Source organism: Globicephala melas, chromosome 16, assembly GCF_963455315.2.
Source record: "Globicephala melas chromosome 16, mGloMel1.2, whole genome shotgun sequence".
NCBI classification, from domain to species: Eukaryota; Metazoa; Chordata; class Mammalia; order Artiodactyla; family Delphinidae; genus Globicephala; species Globicephala melas.
The window spans coordinates 62,904,506-62,927,232 of record NC_083329.1 but is presented as its reverse complement, the minus strand read 5'-3'; the positions used below and the strand labels follow the sequence as shown (position 1 = coordinate 62,927,232).

Sequence of the window (22,727 nt, the reverse complement as noted above, 5' to 3'; positions counted from 1 at the left end):
CCAACTGACAGGTTTAGAGAACAATTCATGGGAGAGTCAGTCAGCGTTGAGCCTGTCTTTGTGACAGGAGTTTGAAACACTGAGGCTTGGGGAAGAGTGCTTTAGGTGGAGGAAGTGGGGACAAGGTCGTAGAGATGGGAAAGTACAGACTATTCAGGGAGAGGCCAACCTGAATGGAGAGAAGTCACAGCTGAAGGGTAATAGTAGGTATGGGAGAAAAGGGATTGTTGCCAAATATGATTGGGAAACATTGGGTTAAATAAGCTAGGTTTTCTGTTACAATTCTCAGAGCCTTTAACAATGCTCCTGTGACTCCAAGCCTCATTTCTCAAACATTTGGCCTTTGGGGCCCTTTTCTTGCAGAGCATTTCATGGAATGAATTTTCCACAGAATGCATTTTGCGAAATGTTGATCTAGTTCAGCTCCACATTTATAGACAAGGAAACTGAGACCCGGAGAAGAGAGGTGGCTTATTCAGAGCCACATAGCAGAACTTGGATTAGAACCCAGATCAGATCACTTGACCTCCAGTATAGTGCTCGTTTGTAATGTGAAGACTATGTGTTTATAAAGGACAGCTTCTTCCTTACAGGGAACTTTTATTTATCTGTTATTCAGACAACAACCTTGGTGCTAAAATTTCCCCCAGTTTTGTACAGTGGTATTTTATATTCATCACCATGATGCTGAGCAGAGATGAGAGCTGCTGTCATTGCCTGTGCAGCCTCCAGAATCTTGGGAAGGTTTGTCTTAAATCAGCCCCATGTTTGCCTGGAGGGCAAAGAAAAGATGCTTTTTCTGTACAGCCATTTTTAAGGGGATACAGGGACTGCAGAAGTTTACAACTTGTGCTTCTCTCCTCAGCCTTTTCTTGTCCCCAGCCTGCTGTGGTAGGCAGAATGGGCCCCCAAAGATGTCCACATCCTAATCCCTGGAACATATGAATATGTTACCTAATATGGCAAAAGGGACTTTGCAGATGTAATTAGGTTATGGACTTTAGGGAGATTATCCTGGATTATGTGGGTAGGCCCAATCTAATCACATGAGCCCTTAAAAGCAGAGAACTTTCTCTGGCTGGAAGCAGAAGCAAAACAACAGAAGGGCAAGCCAGAGAGAGATGAAGTATGAAAAAGACTCCATGCTGTCTTGAAGATGAAGGGGGCAACATGACAAGAAATGCCGGTGGCTTTAAGTTGCTGAGAGAGGCGCCATCAAAGGAACAGGGACCCCAGTCCTCAGTCCTACAACCACAAGGAACTGAATTCTGCCAAAAACATGAATAAGCATGGAAGCAGAGTCTCCCCTCCAATCAGAGCCTAGACCCTGAGTCCCGGAGCAGAGGAACCAGTGGAGCCCATCAGACTTCTGACTTCTAGGCTGTGAGATAATAAATTTGTGTTGTTTTAAGCCGCTTGTTTATTTTGACAGCCTTAGGAAACTAACACACCTAAGTCATTAACATATCCAAAGTGGAAGCTGTGAAGGGAATAGAGGTTAGGAAGGGGCACCACTGGGCTGAGGGCTTTGGGGCTGTGTGTGAATTAGTTTTTAGCATTTTTTAAAAAGATCAGTTGATTTGAGTCATTCACATCCTTCCCTCCCAGCCAGGCATCCCTGTATCTCTATGGGGAAAGGCTGCTGGAGGCTCAAAGGGCTCCCTGACAGGGCCAAGTACGTGTCTTTTCAAGCATATCTGTGCGCTGTGACAACCAGATTCTGAGGTCTCCTTCATAAATGGCCCAAGACCTTTGCAACTCAACTGCTGGCCAATGTTAGTGGATATATCACTTGAAATAAAGGGGCCTCTCATTTACTAATCCTGACAGGTTGAAGTGCTGTTATTAAAGATAGCACTAAGGGCTCCTGCTGGTGAGCAGCCCAGGCTTCTCTGGGAAGCCTGTAGCTTTTCAACAGAGGGCATTTCCCAGAAGGGGAGCCGTTTGTCTGGGGCTCCAAAATAAACATCACCATGCCGGAGAAGGAATTTCAGCTTCCATGGTAGATAACCCGACTACCCTTAGATCTACAGCCAGTTTCTGAGTCTTGGTACTCTTTTGTTTCTAAATGTGGAGGAAAGTGTTTGCATTCTTTTATTTTACTAAAATAAAAGGGAGACATGGAGAGGGGCTCGGCTTTGCTGGCCTGAAACCTTTCTTCTTTTTGTTCCCATCTTGTTTGATTTTCTGAACCTATTTAAGGTTTTAACACAACAGATCTAATTATTTAAAGTCATGGAAATTTTTGCACAGCGTCTAATCTCGGATGAGACACATTGTTACAGAGTACTTTTCATTTTTTAAAAGCTCAGGATTAATTTTAATGTTAAAGAAATTTGGAAATTCTGTACTGGATAAAAGTGCAGTTTAAAATCAGGGAAGCTTCTTGGATTACTTAGGACAAAACATCCTTTTTTATTAAACTTGACTGTATCTGCAGGCTGTTTTATTCACGCTCTATTGTCATCTCTAAAGCACGTAGAAGATGCTTTTCCCACAGTGTGATTCAATACAGGCGCCCAAAAAGATGCTCTCAGATTTCATGTGTCTGGGTAATTAGCTGAGTTTGAGCGGCTCAGTTAAACCGTTTGAAGGTCAATAATGCATGAATTTCTGGCAGACTGCCTAGAAGAGCCCATAAACACACTTGTATAAGGACTAAACATGTTTATTTTGTGTTTTAAATATGAAATAACGTTAGGATTAGTTTTGCCTAGAATTTAATTTTATGGCAGATTCATGTTTTAGTGTGACACAGAAGAGTTCTGACGTGAATCCTTTCCAGATTTCCAAAGAAGTATTTCCTCTCTTTTGCATATTTGGTAGCACGGTTTCTTATGGACCTTAAAATCAAATTCAAGCACCCCAAATTAAAATGTCAGAGTTTAGATTCCATGAGGAGGCCCTCTTGGAATTTGTTTAGGTGCCTTAATTCAAAGCATAAGATAAATGTAAATACTGCATGGTAGTTAATTTTTTTCCCCTAAAGATAAAGTGTTTATGGAAAACTAATTTTGTCCCTAAACTTTAACTAGAGCATTCAGATATCAAAATAAACATTCAATTTTGATAAAGATGCTTTTACTTCAGAGATTTTTTTCAGTGAACAAAGCAAATGCAGGTTTGGGACCAGCAGCTTGTATCTTGATTTTGGTTCTGCCTTTCTCACTTGGAAAGTGCAATGTTTAGGCTTGTTTTAACTTTAGTAAAACTTCCAACTGATTATCTGTAACTGGCAGATTTAGGAGTCCTGGGTTCCTGGTTGAAGAGTTCTCCAGTACCATAGCTCCTGGGGAGGGTTTGCTTGTTCTACTCCAGCTGCCTTATCTGGGTCTGGTGAAAGGCAATCTTGCTGTGTCCATATTTGTCATGAGTGTACCTCTTGCTGTTTTTACACTGGGGCATGAGTATTCATGCCTCATGAATTGTCCAGGAAATAGCTCTTTCAGCCACTTCTCTTTGCTGTTAGAAAACAGCCAGGTTAGGGTATTCTAGAGGCCTTCAACCTGAGGCATATGGTGGAGGCCTTTGTGTCCTGACATAAAGAAACCACCTCCTTTTCCTCAGAATTTTGATGAGGTTTTTCATTGCAGCGGATTATTGCTGAGCTATTGTCACCAGCTCCGGGAACAAGCCACACTCCCAGGGTTCTGCTCCTAATGGCCAGGGGCTTTCTAGACCACTGTCATTAGGCACCAGGGAGCAGGAATTGATTGCCTGGGGCTATATGAATTTATGTCCATCACACAGGAAGGTGATTCTAGTCACAGTTTTAGAATCCCAAGCCATGAGGAGCCTGCTCCAGACTTTACTGGATGTCATCTGCTTTTGATAGTGGAGAGCTCCATATTTTCATTTTATCTACATGCTACATACATTTAATTTGCCTTGCATTTTTTTCTTCCCTAAAAAAGTGGACTCTTAAAGAATAATTGTTTTCAAACTCATATAATTTGCCTCATTATTATAACTTGGAATTTTTAAAAAAATTTATATACCAACTAAATCCTTTGGGAATACAACAAGGTAGCAATAAAAATGTCCTTTGCAGAAAAGGTAGCATTAAATGTAGCAGGTGCTAATCTGTATGATTCTACTTTGTTGGTTATTTTTTGTGAAACCAGCCTTTTGGCTAAACACTTCTCCCATTTCCGTAGCACCCAAGAGTACAAGACTGTGTGAACTGAGAGAACATTTTTGTGAACTGTTTACTCTGGCCCACCCTGCTCCAGCTCAAGGGTCAGAGGTCCACAGCAGGCCTGGACTTAAGGGTGCCTTCAGTTCCTCTGAGGTAGTTGAGGATAAAGCCAAAGGTCTGGCCTTCTCTTATTGTGAAATCTAATTACATTTATAAGAGGGGTCTTCTGCACAGGAAGTTAATTTTTGGTGGAAAACTCTGTAAGAGTCATTGCATTCCAGAAACCCAAGTGCAAGAGTAAGTGAAGCAAACTATGGCTGCAGCTGGAAAATGATTCCTGCATCTGTCACCAATGTTCCTGTGTCAGGGTTCACTCTGCTTTCCTGCACAAAAAACTCTTGATGATTTATGCACCTGAAGACGTATCTTAGCAACGGCTGTGAAGGGGAAATGTACTGAGAAACTTTCTCTAGCCTTTGTCTAGAGGGAGCTCCAAAGCAGAGGTTACATGCTATTTAACATGTTCTCTACAAGGCAGTTGACATATAATTGTATTAGTTTTAAAAAGAAAAAGGCAGGGACTTCCCTGGTGGCGCAGTGGTTAAGAATCCACCTGCCAGTGCAGGGGACACGGGTTTGAGCCCTGGTCTAAGAAGATCCCACATGCCGCGGAGCAGCTAAGCCCGTGCGCCACAGCTACTGAGCCTGCTGCTAAGCTTAAGGATTGAACTAGAAAATGGGCTGTTTTAGGTCTGACCCAAAGGCATAGTGGAGACCCCTTACTGGACCTTAGTACAGCTTCCTTGTTTCATTTGCACAGAAATGGGCAGCCACTGGCAGGGGGCACAGCAGGGACATCAGACATGTACTGACTTTCTAGCCACTCATCTCTTTATTTTAATGTCTCTGGTCCTCCCCCCTGCACTACACGCCAATCTCAAAGTTCAAAGATCAAAGTGACTGGGTTTAGGCCAGGGATGCAGTGAGGCTTGAGTGTGTATTGTGTGGTTGAGCAAATCCTTTTTAGGTTTTGCTCTCTACTTCTCCAGTACTCTAGCCTTTATCTTTCTAGGAGAGAAGAACTTTTCCCTCCTTTTTGAATTAAGGACTTCTAAGTCCATATGAAATGGGGCAGGTAATCAATTTAAGATCACATACAAGAAAAAAGTCACTTAGACTGTCTTGGAAGATGGGGAAGAGAGTTATATAAGTTTGTTATAAATTAAGCACATAGAGTTATGTTTAAGAAGCATAAAAATATGTGAGATTGTACTTTAATTCTATATTTTGTCAGGTTGAGGAGGGAGATGAAAGAGAAGAAAATAAATCTCAGATGCGGAGGGTAAAAAGAAAAGCAAAGGGAATGAAGATAGGGAGAAAGGCTTATTACCCTTAGTTCAGAGGTGGAGTTTCTAGGAGGATTTTGAGTTTTAGGTCAGTTAACGTTCCTCTTGGACATTAAGTTTCATAGCATCATCTCTTATCACCGCCCTTTGAAATGCTGATTGATTAGTCATTCATGCTAGTTTCTCAGAATGCCGTAGGTATCTTAGCATCACCCAATGGGACAGCAGCAAGCAGGCCAAGAGGAGATCCTTCCCTTGGCTGACAAAGCAGGCAGCAATTCTGCCCTGTGTTGTGACTGTCCAAGGTCAAAAATGCCCCAGCCTGCCAAATAGAGAAGCTTAGGTAAACAAGGGAACAGACCAATGTGATCTTTAACAGCAAACTGCTTATCACTTCCCTGATGGCAGTCCTTTATCTTTCATGAAGATACACGAAGTACTGTGAGCCACTTACCAGCTTTGGCTACAACCCTTTACCCCTGGCCAGTCCTGTCACTTTCCTTCCTCCTTAACAACCAGTGCAATGTATTGGTTTCCTCACTGTCACTGGAGAGTCAAATGCAGGGTATAGCCAAGTTTTCTAAATTCTTTGGCTTGCCTCTGGCCACAGTTGACTCCCATGCAGCCCCAGGACCATATTTATTGTTCAGTGGTTAGCTACTTTGACACTGCTGTCATTAACACCCTAACGTCTCCAAAGAGCGGTCCTCAGACCTGCAGCATGAACATCAACTGGGAGGTTGTTAGAAATGCAGGATCATAGGCTTATTTTCAGATCTTCTGAGTCAGATTCTACACACTACCACAATTGCCGGATGATTCTCACATGCACATTAAAGTTTTAGCCCTTTTGGCCTCCCTGACTCCCATCTTCTCGATTCCAGATTGCTTCATCTGCCAGAAACCACACTTAAGTGACCTTGAGACTCAGGGCTCCTTCATAATCTTTGTGTTCATTTTAAAATTTCCTAGGGTACTCTGAGAATGACCCCTCAAATTCCCTTTCTCCTCTTCACCTCCTCATTCCCATTTTTTCTCCTCCCATTGCTATTTTGTTTCTCCCTAACTTTACAGAGATCAGATGACTTTGCTGTGCTAATATTTTTTTCCTTCTATGCCTCAATATATTTCTGGTCTTCTGCCACCCTCTATTTTCTCAAGTTTCAGATGAAGTAATATCCTTCTCATTTCTAACAATAGTTCTTTTACCAGTGCCTTTTATTTATTTTTTAATTAATTAATTTTTGGCTGAGTTGGGTCTTCGTTGCTGCACTCGGGCTTTCTCTAGTTGCGGCGAGCGGAGCAGGGGCTACTCTTTGTTGCAGTGCACGGGCTTCTCATTGCGGTGGCTTCTCTTGTTGCGGAGCACGGGCTCTAGGCACGCGGGCTCAGTAGTTGTGGCGCACGGGCTTAGTTCCTCCGCAGCATGTAGGATCTTCCTGGCCCAGGGCTCGAACCCGTGTCCCCTGCATTGGCAGGCAGATCCTTAACCACTGCGCCACCAGGAAAGTCCCTACCTGTTCCTTTTATACACTTTCCTTTTCCCTTCCTTTAGGATCTTGCTGTCTTACTGGTCTTCTTTCTCACAGAATTATTTTCATCGTCTCCACTAAACCCTTCCTTTTTGTATCCAAATGTGCAAACATGTTCTTTTAAGAAAATCACAGCATACACATTTTACATTCACTTGATCCTACTTTTTTTCTGGTTTGTGTTCTGTTTCTCCTCTTTCACAATCAGATTTTTCCAACAAATGGTCTAGAGCCATGGTTTACAGTTGGGGCAATTTTGACCCCCAACCCCTTCCTTTCAGGGACATTTGGCAGTATCTGGAGACATTTTTGGTTGCTGCAGCTGTGGGAGATGTTCCTGGCATCTGGAGGCCAAGGATGCTACTGAACATCGTGCAGTGCACAAGACAGCCCTCACAACAAATAATTCTCTGGCTATGGTGACCAACCATCCTGGTTTGCCTTCAGCTTTCTGGTTATAGCACTGAAAATCCTGTGTCCCAGGAAACCCCTCATTCCTGGGCATACTGGGATGGTTGGTCACCCTGTATCTGGCCCCAAACGTCCAAAGTGCCAAAGATGACAAACCCTGCTCTAGAAGGAAGACCCATTAACTTCACTTTCTTCTCACCAACTCCCTTCCCTTCAGTCTGGTTTTTTTTTTTTTTTTTTGACTGCACACCACGTGGCTTGTTCCCCAACCAGGGATTGAACCCGCACCCTCGGCAGTGAAAGCACAGAGTCCTAACCACTGGACTGCCAGGGAATTCCCCAATCTGATGTTTAATTTCTGTTCCTTCCCATGAAAACAGTTCTCTTGAAAGTCACCAATGGTCACCTTGTTCCAATCAAGTAATCCAATTGCCTCTTCTCCTCCCCTCAACCTTTTTGATCTCTTTCAAGCATTTGACACTGTTAATTTGCTCTTCATTTTTAAAAATATTTTTTATTATTTATTTGGCTGCACTGGCTCCTAGTTGTGGCACGTGGGATCTTCGCTGCAGCATGTGGGGTCTTTAGTTGTAGCATGCAAACTCTTTGCTGAGACATGCATGTGGGATCTAGTTCCCTGACCAAGGATCAAACCCGGGCCCCCTGCATTGGGACCACAGAGTCTTAACCACTGGACCACCAGGGAAATCCCTGCTATTCATTTTGAAGTCTTTTCCTCATAATCTTGCTTCTCTCCCTCCTACCCTCATCATTGTGCCTTCTCTCTTTTGTGGGTTCCTATTTCTACTACATCTTAAACGTAGGTAGTCTCTCAGTTAAGTGTTCCTTGGCTCTCTTCTTTACTCTTCTAATAAAAGAATTTCACTCCTTTTTTTATTTTTTGCCTGTGCTATGCAGCTTGTGATCTTAGTTCTCCGACCAGGGATTGAACCTGGACCCTCGGCAGTGAGAGCACGGAGTCGTAACCACTGGACTACCATGGAATTACCTAATTTCACTCCTTATCTTCAGCTCTCATCTTTATTGGTTGATTCCCAAATCACTTTCCTGAGTCCTAGTCCTTCATTTCCAATTAATTGAGGGGTTCCCTTGGATACCCAGCAGAATCTAAAACTCAACCTGATTAATGGCAGGTTAAGAAGAACAATTTTATATGTTGGCAAAGAGGAAAGATAATACAGTCTACCTTCTATTTCCAGTCTTATCTTCTATTTTGGTCTGATATAACCCTTAAACTCTACCCAACCAGGATAACTCTCTCCATGCTCTTATATAACTTGTGATTCCCTCCTTCCATGATTTTGTTCCATGTATTCTTAAATGTAGTATTTTTTGTTTGTTTTTTTGTTTTGTTTTGTGGTACGCGGGCCTCTCACCGCTGCGGCCTCTCCCGCTGCGGAGCACAGGCTCCGGACGCGCAGGCTCAGCGGCCATGGCTCACGGGCCCAGCCACTCCGTGGCATGTGGGATCTTCCCGAACCGGGGCACGAACCCGCGTCCCCTGCATCGGCAGGCGGACTCCCAACCACTGCGCCACCAGGGAAGCCCCTGTTCCATCTATTCTTGAAAACTGTAAATCACTTCTGCCTTTTCCTTCTTCAGATCTTCCTAATCATTTCAATCAGGAAAGTGTGGAATGACAAAAATACTGGATTAGGAGTCAGAAGATCTATTTCTGTCACTTTACTTTCTTTTAGGATTGGGACAATTACTTGAACTTTCTATGGCTATATATATTTTAAATGAAGAAATAATAATCCTATCTGTGCCTATCTCAGGTAGCTAATATGAAAAAATGCTTTGAAAGATGTGAATTGCCATATAAGCATTGTCTGACTTGAACTCCAATAGCACTTTGAGCCTTTCATATAGAAACTTATTATCTCTTGCTTATAAAGTAGTGACAATTAGACTTCTTAAAAGTAGAGATCATAAACTAAGCCTTTTTCTTCTGTAGTTTCTATCATTGTGCATATAATGTTAACGGATTGAGTAAAGACCTGATGAAAGAAAAGCAATTCCACCTGATAGTCTTTATTCTTGATTCACTAATTCCAGATATTTTATACTATATCAAATTTATCACCCTTTTTTTTTTTTTAAATCTCCAATTTAGGTGATGTCTTTCCAGTGCAAATGAATCCAATAGCTCAATCTCAGTTTATACCTTTGGCTGAAGTTCTTTGCTGTGCTGTATCTGATATGAATGCCGCTCAGATTGTAGTAACACAGGAATCACTATTGGAACATTTGGTGAAACATTACCCAGGTAGAGTAACAAGTTTTTCTCTATTAGTTCATTGTATGTGTTTGGTTTCTATTTATAAATCATCTTAAACACATAAACTGGGCAATATCTAATTTTTTTTCTATTATAGAACCTTGTATTAGAGCCCCGGTGGAAAAAGGTCTGCATCAGCAAGTTTATGAGTATTTCTTTTATTTTCCAGATGAACTTTTTCAAAATTATGTTTATGGTAATAATTAAGTCAGACTCTGTAGAAAGGAGTGCAAAGGAAAAAATGAAGATTCAATTTCTCCCCCGCCTCCTTTTTTTTTGACCGTGCCCCTCGGCATGTGGGATCTTAGCTCCCCAACGAGGGATTAAACCCGTGCCCCCTGCAGTGGAAACGTGCGCGCGAGTCTTAACCACTGGACCACCAGGGAAGTCCCTGCCTCCTATTCTTTTTTTTTGTTGTTTTTTGCGGTACGCGGGCCTCTCACTGTTGTGGCCTCTCCCGTTGCGGAACACAGGCTCCGGACGCGCAGGCTCAGCGGCCATGGCTCACGGGCCCAGACGCTCCGCGGCATGTGGGATCCTCCCGGACCGGGACACGAACCCGTGTCCTCTGCATCGGCAGGCAGACTCTCAACCACTGTGCCACCAGGGAAGCCCGTGCCTCCTATTCTTTTTTTTTTTTTTCATCTTTATTGGAGTATAATTGCTTTACAATGGTGTGTTAGTTTCTGCTTTATAACAAAGTGAATCAGTTATACATATACATATGTTCCCATGTCTCTTCCCTCTTGCGTCTCCCTCCCTCCCACCCTCCCTATCCCACCCCTCCAGGTGGTCACAAAGCACTGAGCTGATCTCCCTGCCGTGCCTCCTATTCTTAAATTGCTACTTCCCAGAGGTGACATCTTCTGCCGTTTATAGTTTCTCATGGACACTTTCATAAGTTGTATTTGAATATATGTATCCTTTTTAAATAAGTTGGATCATTCTATACATTCTCTCTGGACCTTTCCTTTTTTAACTTAAAGACATGTTTTTGAGATCTTTCCGTATAAGCATATATCGATCTATCTCATTCTTTTCATAGGTGCATGATATCCCAGTGCATGAATGTAGAAGAGTATTTTTTTATTTTTCCCATTATAAGATATGCTTATTGTAGAGAAATCCAGAAAATATAGAAAAGTAATCACTTATAGTACCTCTACTCAAAGGAAACCAATATTAACATATTGATATATTTTCTTTGTGTTACACATTTTTTGTCACTTTTTTTTTTTTTTTTTTTGCGCGGTACGCGGGCCTCTCACTGTTGTGGCTTCTCCCGTTGCGGAGCACAGGCTCCGGACGCGCAGGCTCAGCGGCCATAGCTCACGAGCCCAGCCACTCCGCGGCACGTGGGATCTTCCCGGACCGGGGCACGAACCCATGTCCCCTGCATCGGCAGGCGGACTCTCAACCACTGCGCCACCAGGGAAGCCCTTTTTTTCACATTTTTAACATTGTTTTCATAATATGAATATAATTTTGAACTCTGCTGTTCAGAAAAGGAATTTCTTTTAAAATTGTTACCTTCTCAGTTTGAAAAACCACCATAATCCAGATGTTAGGTAGTTTGCCCTCACCCAAGCACAGACTGATTTTCATTTTCTCTTTAGATTCTTACTGAGGTTTAAGCTATGAGACTGGTTTTCAAAAACTTCCATGTTTGCTCTCAAGAAGGCTTTCCTTAGTCACAATTTAAATTTATAATGAGGTTGTATAACTTGGTGTTTGTGTTTGAGTGAACAGATTTTTTTCTTTGCTTAACCGGTAACCTAGCCATATGTCTTTGTGTAGATGAAATTATATTTCTGTTACTCAGTTTAATTATGATTATTGTTAATGCTTCTTTGACATTTTAATTATATATATTAATTGTGTTACAGTTAGCTCTGGGTTCATCAAGCAAATGTGTGGTCATTTCTGAGTTACTGATTTCACTCATTAAAATGTTTCTTATTCAGAACGTATCAGTGTAAAGTGCTTATTTGTTTTAGGCATTGCAATTCCATCTCAAGATATTCTCTATACCACTCTGGGAACTCTCATTAAAGAAAGGAAGATTTATCACACTGGAGAAGGATACTTCATAGTTACTCCTCAGACTTACTTCATTACAAATACAAACCCCCAAGAAAATAAGAGAGTCCTATCAGATGAAAGTCCCCGGATGCCAACTTCCATTACATACCTGGTGAACGTGGAAAGCTGTGCAGACCTAGCCAAAGAAAATGCGGCCCCCATATCCCATTGTCATTCTTGCCAGTGTTTCCATGATGTGTGCACTCAGTATATACAGGAACCACCAGCTGCTGCAGAAGTGACTAGAAAATGCCAGAAAGGTCTTGGGGAATCCAAACCTTTGGTACAGAATCGAACAGTTTCAGTGTCTGAGGAGAATCGCGTCTGTGACAGCGCCAAACCTTTACCATTCACAAAAGACAGAGAAAAAGCCAAGAAATTTGGCTTTAGCCTCTTCTGGCGCAGTATATCCAGAAAGGAGAAGTCCAGAACAGAGCACAGCAGTTTCTCTGCCCAGTTCCCACCAGAAGAATGGCCCGTCCGAGATGAAGATAACTTGGACAATATCCCTCGAGACATTGAACATGAGATAATCAAACGAATTAATCCCATTTTAACTGTTGACAACTTAATCAAACATACTGTCATAATGCAAAAATACGAAGAACAGAAAAAATATAATAGCCAGGGCACTTCCACTTATATGCTGACACTCAGGCATAAGTATCCTTCAAAAGTGGGAGTTAAGAAAAGTCAGGGCCGGTCTGTAAAGCCTCGAAGGCGGGGCCATTCACATAGAGATAGAGACAAAGCCAGGAGTCAGGGAAGTGGGCCTCAGCCAGGAAGCATTAGGCTGGAGAAACACCCCAAGCTCCCTGCTACACAGCCCACCCCCGAAATTGAAAGCCCTAATGAAGTAGAGCTTCAGAAACCACTTGGTGAGAATCCATCAGTGCTAGGTTCCCATTTGATTTACAAAAAGCGGATCAGTAATCCTTTCCAGGGTTTCTCTCACCGAAGGAGCCCAATAACCAAAGAGCACAACATCCAGAAGATCGGTGATCTGAAACCCAGTCAGATTGGACCAAAGGGAAAGCCTTTCCAAAGGGCGAGGTCTTTGGATTCCTCAAGAATCTTTGAGAGTGAAGCCAAACAGTCATACAGTGAACAATGTAATGATAAACTGAGAGCAGAATCCATTTATGTGAATCACTCTACTGTCAAACCTATCAGTGATGACTTTAGAGATTACCTCTTCAATTACTCTCAGTGTGGTGTTTTGCAAAATGATAGTAAATGCTGTTCCTTCAGGAAAAGCACGTTGAGACGTGATGTGTATGGTGGAGAAAATGAGGCAATCCCTGAAGTCTCGAGGAAAAGCTACTCTCATTTTGACACATTAGAAGAGACAAAAGAAACACAGCATGTCCTGCCATCGCAAGGTTCCTCTTCTTTAGACCAAGCATCCTCTGCTCGTAGATCAGTTGATGAAACAATACACCAGTTCCAAAATCTTGGTCTTTTGGATTACCCAGTTGGTGCAAACCATTTGAGACAACCTGAGAGACAAGACAGAGACTCAGAGGAAACTCTGATGAGAAAGGCATTTATCCAGGAAGCAGAGACTGTGAGTCTAGAAAATGAAGGACTTTCTGATGACGACCAGGCCTTGTATCAGAATGAAGCAGATGATGAGGATGGGGCCTGCAGTTCATTGTATCTAGATGAGGATGACTTTTCTGAGAATGACGACTTAATTCAAATGCTGCCTGGCCACATTCAAGTTTCCTTTCCAGGGGGAAACAAGTGGAATCATTTAGGAAAACGAAAGGTGACCGAAAGGTCTCTGACTGAGTACAATAGCAACATACAGAGGTTTGAGCCTCTGGTGCTCAAAGGAAATGAACATTACAAGCCCACTGGGTTGCTTACTAATCCCGGTGAAAGCCAAAAACCTAATCTCTCTGCTGAAAACTGTGTCCTCAATTTAGGGATCCAGTCTGGTTTTGACTATGAAAAGGAACCCAGTGTAGCTAAATGTGTACAGGCCTCAGCACCTGCTGATGGAAGTATATTTGATTACTACGGCACAAGGAAAAGTGCTTCAGAGGCTGAAACCCTACAAGACCCTGTTGGTGACACAGGAAAGAAACCAGCCACCTGGAGTCAGAGTGCTCAGAATCAGGAAATGAGAAAACAGTTCACACACAAGTTAGAACTGTTCAACACTTCGCATATGCCAGTGTTGGCTCAGGACGTCCAACCTGAACATAGTCACTTGGAAGGAACCGAAAATCAGAGCATGGCAGGAGATAGTGGAATAGATTCTCCACGGTAAGTGCACATAGAAGTGATTGGCCACTATCCCACAGGAATTATTAAAATCAAGGGCATATTGAGTTACCTTGTGGGAGACTCCTGAATAAATTTTTTATAATGATACAAGTCTACCAGCCTTTACTGAATAAGTTGTATGAAGTTACAATGAAACCTCTTATATAATAGGATAGAGTTCATTTTTAATGTGAACCAAGATTTGACTGTTCCACTACTACTAAATCTTGAATTATTTCTAAAAATAGGAAGGGACTACCATAAACCAAGCACTTCCTGAACTGAAGGTTGGAAAGTTTTCACTTATATTCCTGGTTCTACACAGGTTGAGATAGAGATGTGGCTACTTTCCACTAATATTTTCCATGCCAGTTTGTTTAAATAACATTGTTCAGCATATAAAAGTAATTTGGTCATAATAGAACATTTAAAGTACTGAAAAATAGTTTTTTAAAAACATCTATAATCACCCTACCATCTAGATATTTTTAAAAATCTTTTTATATTTGGTGTATTTATAGTTTGGTCTGAACATATTGAATCTATATATTTTGTCTGTTGAGCTCATACTGTAGTTACTATTTTGCATGTTGCTTTTTTCAGTAGAATATAATGAACATTCCCCCATGTTATTAAATAGTTTTCTAAAAAGTCATCTTAAAATTTGGCATATATCTTCATTAGTTTTTTTATTATATAAAATTATTGTGTACCTCTTTTTTAAACAGTAATATAGAAATGTAAAAAGTAAAACTGGTAGTCTCCATTCCCTAGCCTTTTCCATTCCTATTCCGTAGAGGTGACCTAAATATTGTTAACAGTTTGGCGTATATTCTTTCAGACTTTTTCCCTTGCACTTATAAATATAATTAATTTCTAACAACAGAGCATACAGAGCTGTGGCTTTCTTTTTCACCTAATTTATCATGGATATCCTGCAATCAATACATATATATCCTGCTTTTTGGGGGGGCACTGTGCTGTGCAGCTTGCAGGATCTTTGTTCCCCGACCGGGGATTGAACCTGGGTCCTCAGCAGTGAAAGCTCAAGAGTCCTAACCACTGGACCACCAGGGAATTCCCTCCAGCTCATTGTTTTGTTTTTTTTTTTTGCTGTGCCACGCAGCATGCATGTGGGATCTTAGTTCCCTGACTAGGGATCGAACCCGTGCCCCCTGCAGTGGAAGCATGGAGTCTTAACAACTGGACCGCCAGGGAAGTCCCTTATTTTTTGAAATGGCTGCTTAGTATTCCATTATGTGGACCCTGTTATTTACATAACCATTATTTTCCTTGCTTTGACATTTAGATTGTTCCCAGTTTTTTTGCTATAATAAATCAATCTGCAGTGAATTGTTATTACTAAATGTTTGTGGACATTCCTAATTATTTATAACTTAGGCTAAATTCCTGGAAGTTTGCATTTTTTTAAACACATCTACTTTATTGGGGAACAAGATTTTTTTGCCTGAAACAATAGTTTAATTCATATTAAGTCATTGAAGTATCAAAACATGTTGTCTTTGAGGTAAACAACAGTGTAAACCAATAAGCCATGGGTTCCCTTTTTTTCCTCTCTGGCAAAAACAAAAATAAAACCAAAAACAAACCCAAAACAGATAAGAGAAATTGACATGAATTGAGAATTTAAATTTGAGAAATCTTGAGAAATTTAATTTTTAAAAATTGCTTATAATATGGTTTTCTTGAAAGATTTATAACTATAATCATTAAAGACATTTATAGGAAAAGGGAGGGGAGATAACATTTGGACATCAACTATGTGCCATAATTGGATTAGGATTAGGGAGACAGAGATGAACAAGGTGTTGTTGCTACCTATAGGAAGCTTACAATTTAGCTTAGTTTAGTTGAGGAGACCAACAAACAATAAACAAATTGAACTCAACAACAAAGCATAAACTCTTAATTCCACATCTCTTTGGCAGTTATGAAGAGTGATGGGCTGTGTGGGAAAGATTTATGGAGGACACATTTTTGAGACATCTCTTGATGTAATGGACAGGTGAGGGAGAGGAGGCAAGGTGGGAGAAGGGGAATGTCAAAAACAAAATGCCCAACCAGTAATGTGAGTTGGCTGAAGCAAGGCAGATGTGTTGGATAAGGGACTAACATCGCTTACAGCTCCTAAGAAAGGAACGCTAGTCAATATGAAAAATATTACAGTTGGCTTTTTCTTTCCATATGCTTACTCAAAAAAGAAACAAATTATACAAGAAGATATTGGTCATTTTAGTTGTATAGAAGAGTTTTTCATGGAGCTTATTGTTTCTGCCTAGAATATACTTGATATTGGATCGAGAACAGATGTTCAGAGAATATGAACTTCTTAGAAAGCAGCTGTCAAATAATTGAGTTGCTATTGGGAATCCTTTAAAATGTAAAGAGCACTTTAGATTTTTAAAGGTTAACTTATTTGATAAGTTAGTTCCTGTTAGTAAATGTACTCCTTCAAAGTAACAAATGAAGGTATTTTGCCTTGGTTAGAAATCCAGGCCCTTTTGAAGGCAATAATTCTGTTATTTTTAATATCTTTAGGACACAGAGTCTGGCATCTAATAACTCAGTCATTTTGGATGGACTAAAAAGAAGACAGAATTTTCTGCAGAATTTTGGAGGCACAAAGAGCAGTCAAACACCCACGTCCAATTCCTTACTACAACTAACTCCAGTCATAAATGTTTAATTCTTTAAGATTTTTTTTTTCAATGTGGACCATTTTTAAAGTGTTTTATTGAATTTGTTACAACATTGCTTCTGTTGCATGTTTTGGTTTTTTGGCCTTGAGGCATGTGGGATCTTAGCTCCCTGAACAGAGATCTAACCCATGCCCCCTGCATTGTAAGGTGAAGTCTTAACCACTGGACCTCCAGGGAAGTCCCATAAATGTTTAATTCTTACTTTTCTTTTGGAAACTTTTTTTTTTTGTAAAAATGTACAGCATTAATATAGAATGTTTTAATCAACTGAGTTTGTAAGAATTCTCTAAGGCCAAGCATATATGTTATTAACCTCATTACATATTTTGCTGTAGTTACTGTTTTTTTTTCCTTTTTTGACATTGGCTTTTTTAAAGCTTATTTTACTATAAATTTATTGGGAATATATAGATTGTTTACAATAAAAAACATGGAATCATTGGTCTTCTTCCAATTAAATGTAATTTAACTTGAATCATCAGACGGACATTCATTAGTTTCTCAAATACATAGGAAGCTAATTTACTACCTAGTAGTGAATTTTTGTACCCACATCAATACCAAGTTCTTACGGTAAGTGGATCTCACCAGATTTCAACACAGAACCCCAGAAAATAGTGTGTTAGGGTTGCATAGATACGTTGTTTGCAACTTAAGTCTTTTATAATCAGAAAGAATTTATATAGATGTGTTGGGTGCAACAAGAATTCCTTCTATCCAGTCATTGCTGCCAAGGATATCCTTTGTGAACAGCTGGAACATGAACAAATGTCTCCACACTATGATTGACTGACAATGTCCAAAATACCCATGGCAGTAGACATATGGCTCAACTGTTTGGTTCCTCCCCACGTTTGAGGCTCTCTCTATAAAATGGCTTTGAGAAGTCAGGATGTTCTCAGATGGTGGAGATAGAAGGGAAGCAGAATGGTTGCAGGACGGCTGTGAGTGAAAGGGAGGTTCTGAATCAGAGATTTAGAGGGAAGATGCAAGATGGCTGATAGACAATTTTTCTACATTTGATCCACTTCTGTTCGCGATAAGACCTCCGTAGCCTTGCCAGAATTTTTTCTGGCAGGACTTTTCAGACCAAGTAGTGGAATGGTCAGTTCTCTTGGGTTTGGGGAACATGGAACAGTCACGAGTGGTTTCAGCATGTCGGGTAGATGCTAATGCTGATTTCTGGTTGAGGGGATGTTTCTACTAAGAGGTTTCTAAGGATTATCAAAGCCTTAGAGCTCAAGGATGATTGAATAGAGAGAGAGAGTGCCTCTTTCCAGCTCTCACCATCCAGATAACAGTGAAGGCCAGAATGAAGCTCAGCAGTGTGGAGAGCTGACTCCAGGCCCTGTGGGAGTGCAGAGGAGGGGAGATCAGATGCGCTGCTCTGTTTCATTGTGGTTGCACCACTCATTTCTGACTGTTGGTTTTCAGTGGCTCTGACCAACCTACTGTGGCATTCCAAGATTACCTGTGGTTACAGGGGGCAAAGTACCAAGAAGGGTAATCTGGATAGAAAAGCCTTGTGGGGGAGGCATTGCTTTAGGGGGGTCTTACAGCTTGGAATCAGTATCAGTGAGTGGAAGTTAGGAGAGAGAAATTTTAGCTCAATATGAAGAACTTCCTATTAGACAAAACTATCTGAAGATGAAATAGGTGGCTTTGTAAACAGATGAACTTCCTGCTGTTTAGGACATTCAAGCAGAGGCTTGGTGATCCCTTGACCGGTATGTTGCAGAGGTATTTCCAGTACTTTTCTTAAAAGGATGACTGAACTAGATGATTTTGAAGATTCCTCCCAACTGTAAGGTTCTGTGCTTATAAAACTCAGTGAAGGTGATATGTCAAATCTATCCAATTAAAAAAAAGGAAAAAAAAAAGATTCATTGAGGATCCTGTGAAGTACTGAACTCACTCAAGATTCCCAAGTTGCTTCCAGTTCTTCATTTCTGCACCGATCCCTGCCAATCCTTGGAAAAATGAGTACCAGCAACTCTTCTATCTTTGATCTTGGACCTGGACAATTTTCTTAATAGAGTAAGGAATCCAAAGTCTTTTGTGACTCTGTCCACCTCAAGGGACCAATGAAATCCATCTAATCTTGCCACCAGGTGCATTATGACACTCTCTAAATATATTAAATGAAGCCTATTATGAAACCAATAAACCTCCCTTCTATAAAACACAACATATGACCACAGGTATTAAAGATGAGTGTGCATGTTATTAAATTGTTTGGGAGATTATTCTCTACAATGGGTGACTTGAATTTTTTCCCACTATTTTTGTGTGTGGAAATTTTACTTATTCTCTTTCCCATTGCAGTCTGTTTGCTAAGAGAAAACTGTTCTCTTGAAACAGCATGGCGACCTGAGCTTCGGAGTCAGATAAGTTTAAATCCCAATTCCAACCCTTGGTAGCTGTGTGATGGAGAAAGTTACCAAACTTCTCTATTCATTTTTTTCATCTGTAAAGGATATCTACTTTATAGGATTGTTGTAAGATTTGAGGATAATCTATTGAAAGTGTCCAATGCAGGAGGCACCTATTATTGTTACAAACATATGTGTGTATATTTTTATATATTGATTCACAAAACTTGTCTAATACATGGCCTACTATACAGGTAACCTGTTTTTGCCAGGTTGTCTGGAATTCCTCCATTTAGAGAGTCCTTTCGGTTAAGATTATAGAAAAGTATCGTTAATCAAAATCCAGATATGCCTGGGGGAGGTATTATGCTTTTGGCTAACAAGTTTTCAGTTCATACCTCATGCTATAAATAGGGTAAAGTATGCAAAGCATGGGCGGATTGTGGCTACTCATAATGTGAGATCATGTGCAACCTCTTTCATCTGGGATCTCAGACCCCTAGGAATCCTCAGAATAGCTGGCTTCTGCAAACTATTTTCAATATTTAAAAAATCCTAATGGAAATTGTACATTCCCTTTGCTTAACTCCTTGCTACTGTAACATCAGTTTCTTTGCCAATGACTGAAATTACACCTGCTCAGTAATGCAACCCTATCACATGCTGGTGTGACATTGTTAAGCTTCATTTATATCTTATTCATATATTAGAAGAATGATCATGAATCAATTATTATTAAATGCAATTTAGCAGACAGAATGTTTCAAAGTGTCAGAGCCATGAGGAAAAAACAGAAGAAAGAGCCGTAGCAGTGAAAAAATTTGGGATCAACTGTATTTTGAGAACCCATCCTACAGCTACCTGAGAAGGCTTTTAAGGAATGGGGAAGACAGACTAGTGCCTAAAGGGAGTGTGGAAGAGAGACATGAGAGTCACGAAACAAGAATGGTGAGGGGATATATCGAAAACAAACTCATGACTATCTTTCTGGCCTCTACAGATCTTTCTCTCAGTTGAAGTCTTAGACACATGTTCCATTTTTAGCAGTTGAGCAGGTCCTATTTCTTGGGGAATGGTGCCCTCTTCTGGAGTAACTGATGTGACTGTTCCCTTCCACCACTTGATTGAAAAGCATCTACAAAGTAATTGATTAGAGAAACAGACCTCCTCCCTCTATTTAAAAAGCTTTCCCAAATAATTTGAATTAGGAGCTAGATACATACATCAGTATACATATGCTAAATATTTTCAAAGCTGTCTCCTCGCCAACACTGTCAAAACCTGGAGCTAAAAGTAGAAATATAAGTACCTCTGTACATCATCTCTGCTGTACTGTAATATCAGGGGATCCCCCCAGTTTTCCTGAACTATCAGTAGGGAAGGCATTTTTGCCCCCCACTTTACTAACAACACAGGTTTTCGAGTTTAGTTGGCCAAGGTCATGTGGCTAGCAATGGCAGAAACATCATTCCTGGTCTCTCTTTCATTTTCTTTTTCTTAGTACTCTCCTCACTCTCTGCCCCCAGTATCTCTTGATCGATTTATAGCTGACCCTTAAACTATTTCCATCTCATAACATGATGGTTATGTTATTTTAAAATGATGGTTCAATTCCTCTTGTTACATAAGATTGACATGCAGATGCAAAATGATGGTTCTTTTTACCTTCTACTCTCTATGGAATAAAAATTAAAATCTAGCCCTCTAGGTTTGAGAATGACCAGAGAGAGGCAAGTTTATAAAAAGTCATCTTAAAAAAAAAAAGTCGGGGGAAGGGGGGAGGGGGAGAAAAAAAAAAGTCATCTTGTTTTTATAGAGTTTAATGAGCCAAAGTGAAAGGCAAGGGAAATCTTTATAGAATGTTGCAACAGACCATCAGATGAGGCACCCCAACTGTCAAATTTTGAGAAAGAAATTATATCAGTGGCTCTGGCAAGATATTTGGAAAACAAAGATGTTCTAATAAGATTACATTTTGAGTTACTTGTACATTTTAATTATTCATGCTACCCCTTCAGGTTCCTCCCATAAATTTTTTAAAATAAATTTATTTATTTATTATTTTTGGCTGCGTTTGGTCTTCGTTGCTGCGCACGGGCTTTCTCTAGTTGCATCGAACAGGGGCTACTCTTCGTTGCGGTGCGCGGGCTTCTCATTGCGGAGCATGGCCTTTAGGCACACAGGCTTCAGTAGTTGTGGCTCACAGGCTCTCGTTGTGGCGCATGGGCTTAGTTGCTCCGAGGCATGTGGGGTCTTCCCGGACCAGGGCTCAAACCCATGTCCCCTGCATTGGCAGGTGGATTCTTAACCACTGCGCCACCAGGGAAGGCCACCCCCCAATCAATTTCATCATCAGTATAAATCTCTTGAGACTTATAGGGACCAAATATGAAAAAAAGAATTATTCCATCATCCCCATTCCCAAGTTTTCTACTTGATGCCCACTGAGAACACATATGTAGTGGTACCCCAATTTTTTCAGCTAAGCCACAGTTTGGTCAAGTTACTTATGACTAGGTTTAATTTGCACACAGTTGCCCTTTCCACCTGACATAGACAGCAGCCAGTTTTGTTTACATGAGTTTGGTGCTCAGAAAGGTAGGGTTTTTAGAGTGTCCCAAATCACAGAAGGTCATTTAAAAAACACTAGTATACTTATTAGTCTCTTGCCTAGAGCGTCTCCAACAGTCTAGTCCTTTCCTTTTTCAGACCTGCTGTATGACCTTCGACATAAAAATGAATGCCAAAAATAGTCTTGAGGAGCTAAAACTTCATCTGTGTTTGATTTTCAACCACAACATACTAACATCTATTCCTATTATTATCCCAATTTTATACCTGTGACATTCTTAGCCACACCCACTCCTGCTTCCATGCACATCATACCCTGGCAGGAGAACCTTTGTACCCTGTAGGCTTTGTACCTTTGTACCCTGAAGGCTTTGTACCTTTGTACCCTGAAGGCTACAAAGACTTCACAGTGGTAGAATTGGGAGTGGGTGTGAGAGAGTGGGACAAAAAGGTTTTAGAAAAGACCAATCTAGAGATGCATAGCTATTCCCATAATCTAGGGAGAGAGATGCATTTTTTCACCATCAACACCTGAACACTCCATTTGTTCACAGTATTGAATCCATAAGGTAACATTTAGATAAACATATAGCCCCTGACTTCAGGCCAATCCACACTTAATGCAGGAGGCCTGTAGCAATCACAGATTTATCATTTGTGGTTTCAGCTATTTAGGACCAATCCCCAAACTCCAGGACTTGTAGCAATCTGAAATTTTGCTAAGACCTAAGTTTGATGCTCAGGTTACAAGGCTAGTGTGCTAGACATTGTCAAGTGGTTTGTGAAGTGCCCCTGCTTCTACATTGCCATTTGCTTTCTTGTTCTCAAGAGTAGGTTGAAGAGATCATCAGGAGTTAAAAGGAAATGGCTCTGAAATGAAAGCCAATCAGCTAGCACCTTTTTTTGTTTTCACTTTAAGCAAAGTCTTTATTTTCAAGGAAAAAGTATATTTTCTTATTTTCTGTTCTTGGCATAAATT

At 40.7% G+C, this 22,727-nt stretch overlaps 1 protein-coding gene across 4 annotated transcripts in view; it reads left to right on the top strand.

Annotated features, from left to right (window-relative positions):
• The window catches only part of STOX1 (storkhead box 1), a 49,900-nt gene extending 32,865 nt beyond the window's left edge, over positions 1-17,035 (top strand). For 2 of the 4 annotated variants that reach the window (XM_030862420.2, XM_030862421.2), the window contains exons 2-4: positions 9,565-9,717; positions 11,727-14,085; positions 16,645-17,035. In XM_030862420.2, coding sequence (XP_030718280.1) covers positions 9,565-9,717; positions 11,727-14,085; positions 16,645-16,792 — 2,660 coding nt within the window. In that variant the 3' untranslated portion in view covers positions 16,793-17,035. The remainder of the gene's footprint in view (positions 1-9,564; positions 9,718-11,726; positions 14,086-16,644) is intronic. The other 2 variants (XM_060286364.1, XM_060286365.1) reach the window with 2 other exon arrangements.
• The last annotated feature ends 5,692 nt before the right edge of the window (positions 17,036-22,727 follow it).